The sequence below is a fragment of the Schistocerca cancellata genome, chromosome 10 (assembly GCF_023864275.1).
Source record: "Schistocerca cancellata isolate TAMUIC-IGC-003103 chromosome 10, iqSchCanc2.1, whole genome shotgun sequence".
In the NCBI taxonomy this organism is placed as follows: domain Eukaryota; kingdom Metazoa; phylum Arthropoda; class Insecta; order Orthoptera; family Acrididae; genus Schistocerca; species Schistocerca cancellata.
The window spans coordinates 121,093,950-121,105,044 of NC_064635.1; the positions used below are offsets into that span (position 1 = coordinate 121,093,950).

General features: G+C 39.4%; 1 protein-coding gene across 1 annotated transcript in view; it reads right to left on the minus strand.

Annotated features, from left to right (window-relative positions):
* LOC126106344 (uncharacterized) overlaps positions 1-11,095 on the minus strand; it is a 261,730-nt gene that overhangs the window by 70,604 nt on the left and 180,031 nt on the right. Inside the window, exon 20 of the mRNA XM_049912595.1 lies at positions 988-1,381. Coding sequence (XP_049768552.1) covers positions 988-1,381 — 394 coding nt within the window. The remainder of the gene's footprint in view (positions 1-987; positions 1,382-11,095) is intronic.

Sequence of the window (11,095 nt, forward strand, 5' to 3'; positions counted from 1 at the left end):
CTCAAGCTTAGCCTGGTTGGAGTCCAAGCAACGAGTATCCATAACAGCAAAACTTGTAGCATTTGATGAAGATGGCTGGATATATAGTCAAAATATTGTGCATAAAATGGAAATAACAACTCAGCAAAACACCTAGAAGCACTCTATTATACGAGTTTATTTTGAGCTGTACATGTCGTTAGGCACACGGAAAGCATAAAATTTGGCTTGCTCATACATGGATTATGTTTTCTACTTCTGTTTCAATGTAAGTTTCTAAAAATTGTCACTGTTGACCTTTCTTGGTTATGAATTTACAGTAAATAGGTTAATTCAGCGGCACAGATTGCACATTTCTTTTACCTCTTCTTATTTTCAGGCTGCCATGGTCATCACTGTTCCACTTTCTCAATGCAGACAGTATTAAATAGGAAATAGTTTCCTAATATTTTCTTAAATACTATTTATATGGTCACAAACTGGCTTTTGCCTTTCATAGGCCATTGTCATGGCACAGCAGAATGTTGCAACAACAGACAAAATGACATGCAGCTTACAAAGATGTTATTCATACAGAAGATACATAAAAGGATGACATACAGATTGTTTACAAAATTATTATATTTTTCTTTAATACAGAAGTTGTCACAAGTATCAAAAAATGGAAAGCAATCTTTGCATTTAACAGCAGTTTAAAAATAAAATTTCATTTTTCCTATCTGTTCAATTAATATCTCACTGTTTTGTGTATCTTTGGTGTTAGTATAAGTAATACCTGTCTAAGCAGCATGTCATTTTATCATTGTAGTGACATTCAGTTGTCACCTGATGTTGGCCTGCTAAACTGAAAGCCACTTTGTGACAAAATGAATAATATTTTGGAGAAAATCAGGAGAGTGTTTTTTATTTAATATTGTTGCCACATTCTGAAAAATGCTGACAGAAAATTAAGTTAATGTCAAATGAATAACTACAAACAGGAACAACTTATTAGAAACCTTATCGTACCTCATTTCTTCCTCAGCTGCATCCAGAAGAGAAGCGACTTGCATAATTAGCTCATTCATTACACTTTCATACTCAAATTCAACCAGTCTACATCCCATGCTACAAATAGCATCTCCAAATATTTCATTCAAACCCAATGTACCATCTTTTTGCTCTTTCCACATTAAATATATCGACTTCCTCATTTCCGAGAGGTTGGTACAACTGCAAGGTTGTGTAAGTCTCGACTTTGCCCAAGCATGCAGACCAATCTGTGGCCTGTACTGTAGTTCTGTTTTCAGCATGTTTAGTGTCTCCTCTGTTATGCAAGTAGCTCGTTTGCAAATTTCAGGCGGAGACACACGCTGCCATATTTCTTCACAAATCTGACGGCAAGGCCACGGTACAGTCTTATCTGTAGAAACGTACCACACAAACAACATTTATACAACATTCATTAAAGTACAATGTTTTTAAAATATAAAATACTCTGCCTGACAAAAAAAGTGAAGCACCCAGAAGGAGAGGAGGAAACAAATGGACACTTCATGGTTTGGAAGGTTGTATGATGTCATTTCTGTGATTAAAAAAATTATGTCAAATTTACAAAAAAATTGGCAGTATGGGCATACTTATCAGTATTACATTGCACCAACTCTGGCCCAGATGCAAGCACTGATTCAGTCAGGAAGGGTGTTACGAGGATTTGTACCTCTCCCGAGGCAAGCTGTCCCACAACTATTCTAACTGTCCTCGATATCTCGAATAGCAGCACTTGGACAAAGTTTACAACTCAGCTGGTCTATACACATTCTATCGACAAATGTGTGGAGATCTTGCTGGGCACAGGAATACGTCAATAAAATCCATACAGTTCAAAGAGACACATGCCAAGTGTGGACAAAAATTGTCTTGTTGAAAAATGGCACCATAGTACTGTTGCATGAGAGTGCAGGACATCTGTGACATATGAGGGGGTACCCGAGGAAAACCGGAATAACATTGCCATGGGTGGAGATCAATCAATATATGTTATTAGAAATCAAACAATGGAAAATGCAGGATGGAACATAACAATATAATGAAAAGGACAGTTGCTACTCACTATATAGTGAAGATGCACAGTTGCAGAAAGGCACAACAAGATGACTGTCTGAAAGTCAGCTTTCAGCCAACAATGCCTCTGTCAAAAGTAGACGACATGCGCATGTGCACACACTCATGTGACTGTAACTTATGTACACATGACCACAGCTAGAGCCAGCTCTGACAGAGAGACACTGTGGTCATATGCCTGGAGTTGCATTTGCAGGAGTGTGTGGATGTGTGGATGTTGTCTACTTTTGACAAAGGACCTCTTGGCCAAAAGTTAACTTTCAGACAGTCTTTTTGTTGTGCCTTTCAGCGACTCAGCATCTCCACTCTATAGTGAGTAACAACTATCATTTTCATTATATATTTTATTAGAGATGATTGGTTTCAGTGTAGAATCGGACCATCATAAAGTCTGCTGTATCACATAACAAAGTATAATGTAATTGGATAGACAAAAAAGTCTACTCATCAAGCAGTGGCAGGAGAAAACACATACAAATGCGCACGTGCCCCCCCCCCCCTCTCCCCCCTCCCCCCTCCCGACAAGTTTAACTTATGCAAGCTTTTGGAGCCAGCTGCTCCTTCTGTCAGCAAAAGAGTTGAAGGGGAAGGAAGAGGACTGCAGAGATTTAAGAAAATTACCCATCTCTGGTTGCCACCCTTCCTTCCACAATGACCTTCACCTGTTCAGATTCCGCCAATCCTTAGCCCTCAACAACACAGTCCTGCAAAACTGTATCAACCAAGCCCAATCTTCGTTGCAGTACCTTCTCTCCATTCGCAAAATTCTCCTGCTATATAATCCCAAATTCCTGGAACCCATAACACACACCAAAATTCTTGCCCTGCAGGAACTTGAGCAACATGCACAACACCACCTCAAAAAGCTCTCCATGCTGCCCACTTCCTATTCCCACCTTGGAGTACCACTGTCCACCACTTCTACAACAACCTCCAAACCTCCCCCTTGCCCCCTCATAGCTGAAAAACTCTGTCTCACAGATCTACTACACTTACCCCACCCTCCAAGACTCCCTCCTCCCACCACCACACAGAACCCAGAACCTAAACAGATCCACAACACAATTATGAACCTTTTCTCCAGAAGCCTTAGTCCCACAAAATGTCAGTCCTTTCCAAAGGCCTCACCCTTTGCCCCACTCCCAAATTCAACCATGCAGGACTATTTAAAAGACCTTCTCTCCTTCTCCCAGTCCCTACAGTGGAAACACTTTTCTGCCACCAACCCGACCAATCAGACTCAACCAAAGACCAATATTGAACCTTGCCTAACTCAGTTCACTCCTCTGCCCAATCCTGATCCACCCCCACTGCCTCCAAACCACCCCCTGTTAACTTTCCAGAATTTCTTAACCTCGAACCTTGCCTCACCATCATTCCCCAAATCCCTCAACATGCAAACTAACCTTACATCCGCAGAAAGAACTGCAGTCCACCATCTAAAAACTGATTCCGACCTTATAATCCTACCTGCAGACAAAGGCTCCACCACCGTTGTTTTGAACTGCAAGGATTACGTGACAGAAGGACTCCATCAGCTGTCACATACTTCCACCTACAAACCGTGCCACAGTGATCCCATTCCAGTAATCCAGCATCTCCTGCCACTATTCAAATCCTTAGGCTCATCCCAGAACCTCTCCCCAGAGTCCATCTCTCTACTTACCCCTACCACTCCCCGTACTCCCACCTTCTACACGCGTCCTAAAGTCCATACACTCAACCACCCAGGATGCCCCATTGTGGTCAGTTACTGTGCCCCCACTGAAAGAATCTCTGCTCTCATGGACAAACATCTTCAACCTATTACCTGGAGCCTATCCTCCTATATAAGAGATACCAACCATTTCCTTGACCGACTCTCCACAGTTCCTGTCGCTTTACCACACGGTGCACTGCTCATCACTATTGATGCCACCTCCCTGTACATTAACATTCCTAATGCCCATGGCCTTACTGCTAACGAATACTAACCTTTCCAGATGCCCTATGGATTCCAAACCAACAACCTCCTTCCTAGTCTCCATGACCAACTATATCCTAACCCACAATTACTTTTCCTTTGAAGGAATTACCTACAAACAAATCCGCAGTACGGCTATAGGCACCCGCATGGCACCATCCTATGCTAACCTATTCATGGGCCATCTAGAGGAATCCCACAATCCTAAACCCTTCACCTGGTTCAGGTTCATTGATGACATCTTTGTTATCGGGATTGAAGGTGAGGACACCTTATTCACATTCCTCCAGAACCTCAACAACTTCTCCCCCATTTGCTTCACCTGGTCCTACTCAACCCAACAAGCCACCTTCCTAGATGTTGAGCTCCACCTCAAAGATGGTTACGTCAGTACCTCCGTCCATATCGAACCTACTAAGCACCAGCAATACCTCCACTGCCACCCACTCCATACCAAGAAGTCTCTTCCATACAGCCTAGCCACTCGTGGTCATCGCATCTGCAGTGACAAGCAGTCACTCTCAAAATATACTGAAGGTCTCACTGAAGCCTTCACTGGCCATAATTATCCTCACATCCCTGTACAAAAACAAATCTCCAGTGCCTTATCTTTCCAGTCTCCCACCACCTCCCAAAGCCCCACAGTCTGGCCACAGAGGAGCATTCCCCTCATAACTCAGTACCATCCAGGACTGGAGCAACTGACTTACATTCTCCACCAGGGTTTCCTCTCGTTGTGCCCTGAAATGAGAAATGTCCTGCCCACTATCCTCCCACCCCTCCTACGGTGGTATTCCACTGTCCACTGAACTTACACAATATACTCATCCATCCGTACACAACCACTGCTCCTAGTCCCTTACCTCATGGCTCATACCCCTGTAATAGACCTAGATGCAAGACCTGTCCCATACATCCTCCTACTCTCTACTCGAGTCCGGTCACTAACATCACCTACTCTATCAAAGGCAGGGCTACCTGTGAAACCAGTCATGTGATTTACAAGCTAAGCTGCAACCACTGTGCTGCATTCTATGTAGGCATGACAACCAATAAGCTGTCTGTCCACATGAACGGCCACCGACAAACTGTGGCCAAAAAACAAGTGGACCACCCTGTTGCTGAACATACTGCCAAACATGATATCCCTCATCTCAATGACTGCTCCACAGCCTGTGCCATGTGGATCCTTCCCACAAACACCAGCTTTTCTGAAATGTGCAGGTGGGAACTTTCCCTGCAGTACATCCTATGTTCCTGTAACCCTCCTGGCCTCAACCTTAGTTAGTCACTGTCCGTACCCATCCAGCCACTTTCCTGTTCCCATTCCAGCATTACACAGCCGTCATTTCACCATCATACCCAGCCTTTTAATTTCTTTTCTTTCTATTTCTCTCCTTTCCACTACTTCCCCCTCCACACCTTCTCTCTTAGTCTCCACCTGAACTGCAACACTTCACTGTCTGCCACTACCACCATCCTGGATTTTCCATTGTTTAATCAAAGTGCATAGCAATTGGAATAACAATTATCATATATAATTGTTCCATCATTGTTATTCTAATTATGGAAATGCATAGCTGAATTTTTTTTTTGCAAATACTTTCTAACATTAATATGAGACATGGTGCATTTAATGTCCTTTCACGTAACAGCTACATACCTTAATGTTTCACATTTTATTATGTGTATTTTTGTTCTTATTTGGTACTATGGACCTAATGATGGACAGATCCTAACCAGAATCAATTGTCTCTAATAAGATTAACTGATACAGCTTTGTATCAGTAAATCTGTACAATACTATCTCCATAAAATATTTGTGATCATTTACATACCATTCAATGGAGTGTACATGTATGAAGTTACACTGACATCCAATCTGGGTGCTTTACTTTTTTTGTCAGGCAGTGTTTTATAGCCTTACACTCATACACAGACTCACTAGATTATGAATATTGTACCAAAAATGTTTGGTATAATTAGCTAAGTATAGCTGATGCTAGTAAAATGGTTTTGAAGAATTATGTCCAAGTACAGATCTACAGGTAAATGACACAACAAAAGATTCTGAACTGTCTGATACCAACATACTATGAACTGTAAGGTTACTCAGATTTACATATTACTGTACATTGGTTTCCGCACCTTCCTTACAAAGTAGATGCTCATTTCTGTTTTTGTATGCAACTACCATGCACACCATTTTAAAATGTGGACATTAATAATTAAATCTGATATGAAATTATGAAGCATATAAAAGACATACTAATTATATATAGATCACTGTTTGAAAACATAATTTTCTGTATTTAAGTACATCAAGTAAGCTGTAATTAAAGTTGAGGGAGAAGAAATAAAAACTTTGGGGTTCACCGATCACACCGTAATTCTGTCATCAACAGCAAGGGCACTGGAGGAGCAGTTGATTGACACTGATTCATTCATTCATTCATCCATTGTGTTCTGCACATCTCATCAAGGAGAAGAAGCTCTTAGGATATGGAATGAGTCAAGGTATACAGTAACACAAGAGAAAGATCTCACAGAACTTAACCTGCATACTGTATCTATATAAATAAAAATGTAAATGTTTGTTTGTTCAAAATCTTAAATTTCTTAAAGTTCTTCACCAATTGCTTTGAAATTTTGATACAACATTGCATTTGAATATGCACTTGTTTTTATATACCTACTGAAGCGCCATCTAATAGAAACTCTCTAGAAGTATCAAGAATGAGATTTTCACTCTGCAGCAGAGTGTGTACTGATATGAAACTTCCTGGCAGATAAAAACTTTGTGCCGGACCGAGATTGGAACTCGGGACCTTTTCCTTTCGCGGGCAAGTGCTCTACCAACTGAGCATCCCAAGCACGACTCACGCTCCGTCCTCACAGCTTTACTTCTGCCAGTACCTCATCTCCTACCTTCCAAACCTTACAGAAGCTCTACTACAAACCTTTCAGAACTAGCACTCCTGAAAGAAAAGATATTGCAGAGACATGGCTTAGCCACAGCCTGGGGGATGTTTCCAGAATGAGATTTTCACTCTGCAGTGAAGTGTGCGCTGATATGAAACTTCCTGGCAGATCAAAACTGTGTGCCGGACCAAGACTCAAACTTGGGACCTTTGCCTTTCATGGGCAAATGCTCTACCAACTGCAAAGTGAAAATCTCAATCTGGAAACATCCCCCAAGGCTGTGGCTAAGCAATGTCTCCGCAATATCCTTTCTTTCAGGAGTGCTAGTTCTGCAAGGTTCACAGGAGAGCTTCTGTTAAGTTTGGAAGGTAGGAGATGATGTACTGGCAAGGGGGATAAGGAGATTGGGGCATTTATTCAATTCCAATACATTTTTGGTAATAGTGAAGCATTGCTGAGTTCACTAGTTAACAATAAACTATCACTGTATTGCTTCATACTATTCATGTTTACGCTGCTTAACTTTAATCAAGTAAATTAGTAAAAAAGCTGTCAATTGGAAAAAAGTCGCTGCCTCTCTATTTATAGCTGTTGTTTACCTGCTATTACAATCTTAATATTTACTTGATTACATGAATTTTTCAATGAAAATATTTTTATATATCTGTAAATACTGGATCCTGTTTGCAGCACATTACTACTTTTCATGCAGCTTTATGGTGAGCAGTGTTGCTTACCATGTAGCTAACACAACAATTCAGTCTCTGACTCTAGATATTCAGACAGTTTGTAGAAACAGTGGTTGATGAGGTATGCTTTTGATTGTCTTTGAAATGATAGGGGTTCTGAATTTCTGATCTTATGTTAGATGGGAGCTTATTGTCTATCTTTCCACCAGACTTCATAATTCCATTTTGAACCCTGGACAAGGAGACAAGGCTTACATGAAAATTATTTTTGTGTCTCATATTGTGACAGTGTACATGACAGTTCAGATGAATCTCTCTCTCTTTCTCTATTTTTTTCCTTTTTACATCAACTACACAAATCATTAAGGAGTAAATGTATTGGAAAATAAGGGTAAGTATTCCAAGATCCTTCTAGGTTTCTGCTAGATGTACAGTTATCTACTTTCCACAGTATCCTTACTTCTCATTTCTGCTGAATGAACACTTTATTTACTTTAGATGAACTGCCACAGAATATGTGAGGTATGACCAAAAAGCAATGGGAATTCTTGTTTTTCTTACAGAATCTTTATTTATTCATCAATGTCAGCTTTGTCCTCTTCAAAGTAATCCCCCTCAGATATAATACAGTTGTGAAAGCACTTTTTCCAATGTTGCAAGTACTTCTGGAACTCACTTTTCATTATGGCATTCAACTCCTTCAACAATTCCATTTTTATCTCATCAGTGGTGGCAAAAAGAAATTCTTTCATGATTCTTTTCTCGTCAGGAGTAGGAAGAAGTTGCTGAGGGCCATGTCCAGTTAATATGATGGCTGAAACAACATGGTGGTTTTTTGACAAAAAAATCATGAACAAACATTGAGGTGTGAGCTGAAGCATTATTGAGATGCAATTTCCATGAGAAGTTTTGCCACAGTTCTGGACACTTTATTCGGATTGTTTCACACAAAGGCACATTACTTCCAGGTAGCATTCCTTATTGACCATACAACCTTAAGGCAGGAACTTATGATGCACTATCCCATTGGAATTGAAAAAAACAGTGAGAAGAACCTTCACACGTGATTGAACTTTTCGAATTTTTTTTTGGTCTTTGCTCTTCAGGCAATTTCCATTGGTGCGATTGGGCCTCAGTTTTGATGTCATACTCTTATACTCATATTTTGTCACCTTTTATAATCTTCTTTAGAAGATCTGTATTGTTGTCAAGTTCATCCAGCAACTTCTGGGTAATGTCTAAGCAATGTCATTTTTCGTCAAAATTCAACAATTTCAGAACAAATTTTGCAGTTACACATTTCATGCCCAAAAAATCCAAAAAGATTGCTAGGCATGACCCAAAGAGTTGCCAGCATCACCATCAATCTCTCTCATAGTGATTTGGTGATCTTGCAGGACAATCTTCTTTACTTCTTCCACATAGTCATCAGTAATCATTATGCTGGGGTGTCCGGGGTGTTCATCAACTTCAACATCTTCTTGTCCCTCTTTGAAATGTTTACATGACATGTAAACTCTTGTCTTACTCATAGTAGATTCACTAAAAGCTACAGTCAACATTTCAAATGTGGTGCTGAATTTTATTCCATTTTTCAAGCAAAATTTAATGCAAGTTCTTTGATCTATCTTTTTCAAAAGTAACAATTCACAGATCACTCAAAAACACAAATAACCTTTTCAACTGCCAACGAGAAAGTAAAAATTCAAAACAGCTGAAAATGCAAACACTCATCATGAGCCTGTGAACCAACAAGATAATTTTTTTTTTAAATTGTACGTATAAAGCCTGAAAAATTAAAAAATTCCCATTACTTTTTGATCAAACCATGTAATTCTGTAACACAACAAGAAATGAAAATATGTCTTTAGAACAACACAATGGAAGATACTTCTAAAGCCATAATGCCCTGAATGGAGCCTCTCAATTAGTTTATTTGCTGACTCCAATTTAACTTGTTATTCAGATAGACCCCTAGGAATTTTCATTTAGTTGAAACACAGCAGTACAGAATCCATCCCCTTGTAATAATTCCACACCCAAAATAAATAATTTTTTTCTTTTTCATTCTCATTTATATAAATAATACAAATACTACACATACAGAAAATCTACAGTTCCTTATCCAAACTGTGTTTCTCCAAAGTTTATTATTCGGATTATAGTTTAAGAGCTGCTAATAATAACAGTATGGATACTTAATGCAGAAGTATTTTAGTCAAAGAAATATTCAAAATTTATTATTCACTAAAACCCTGGGCACTTTCAAATTTGACCCTTTTAATATCTGTTTGTTTTAGCATTGACATACCTTTCTTTGAAAGCTCTTACTCTCTTTTTCCTCCTGAGCATCCTACCTTTTCTGAACTCCATGTATTTAAAATATTATCTTTATTCAGACAGTGATTCTTTCAAAATTCCAGTGTTATTGCCTTCTAGTTCTACTTTTTTGATACCAAAAGTGTATAAATTCCCTAGAGTAGCATGATAGTTTTAGTCTGCCAGGAAGTTTCAAATCATTACACACTTCACTGAAGGATAAAAACTTATTCAGGAGATAAAAAGTAGTAACTTTGGAGTCTGACAATATTATGGAAAGGATAGATTGCTACTCACCATATAAAGGAGACAATGATTTGCAGATAGGTACAACAAAAAGACTGCTCTATCTTTGAGTTTTCGGGTACAAAGCCATCTTGTAAATCAGAAAACACACACAGATCCACTGTCTCTGGCTGCTGTGACCTCAGTGACCAGAGACATTGGTCAAGTGTGAGAGAGTTGTGTTTGTGTTAATCTGTATGTGTTTTTCAATTTTGAAGATGGCCCCGTGACCAAAAGCTCAATTGCATACGCAGTCTTTTTGTTGTGCATGTCTGCAATTCAGCATCTCCTCTATATGGTGAGTAGCAATCTATCCTTTCCATAATACTGTCATTATTGCAACCTGCATTTTCCATTGTTTAACTTTGTAATTTAACATTTTGTGATAAATGTGCTATGTGAGTCTTTAAACAGGTATTGCGCACAAAGCCACAGTCTGTGGCATGGATAGACTGCGTGTGTTGAGCATGACATTTTGTTTATCATGTGTACACATAAAAATATACATCTATACATGTACTAAAAGCTAAAGTTCTGTGTACTGATTCTAATGGGATTAATTACTGACCGGCTGTCATGTCATCCTCTGCTAATGATATCATTTAGATGGCATGGGAGGGGCATGGGATCAGCACATCACTCTCCTAGCTGTTGTCAGTTTCCCAGACCTTGCAGTCTCTATTCCTGACTCATGATAAACATATTAGGCTTTCATATTTTTCTCTGTGACATAGCTCCTGTCTCTCAGTTCTGACAAAGGTTTCTGGAGGCTTCATTTGCTTGTAAATCAAACAAAGGAACTGGAACCCCCCTCCCAAGATATATACATTAGACC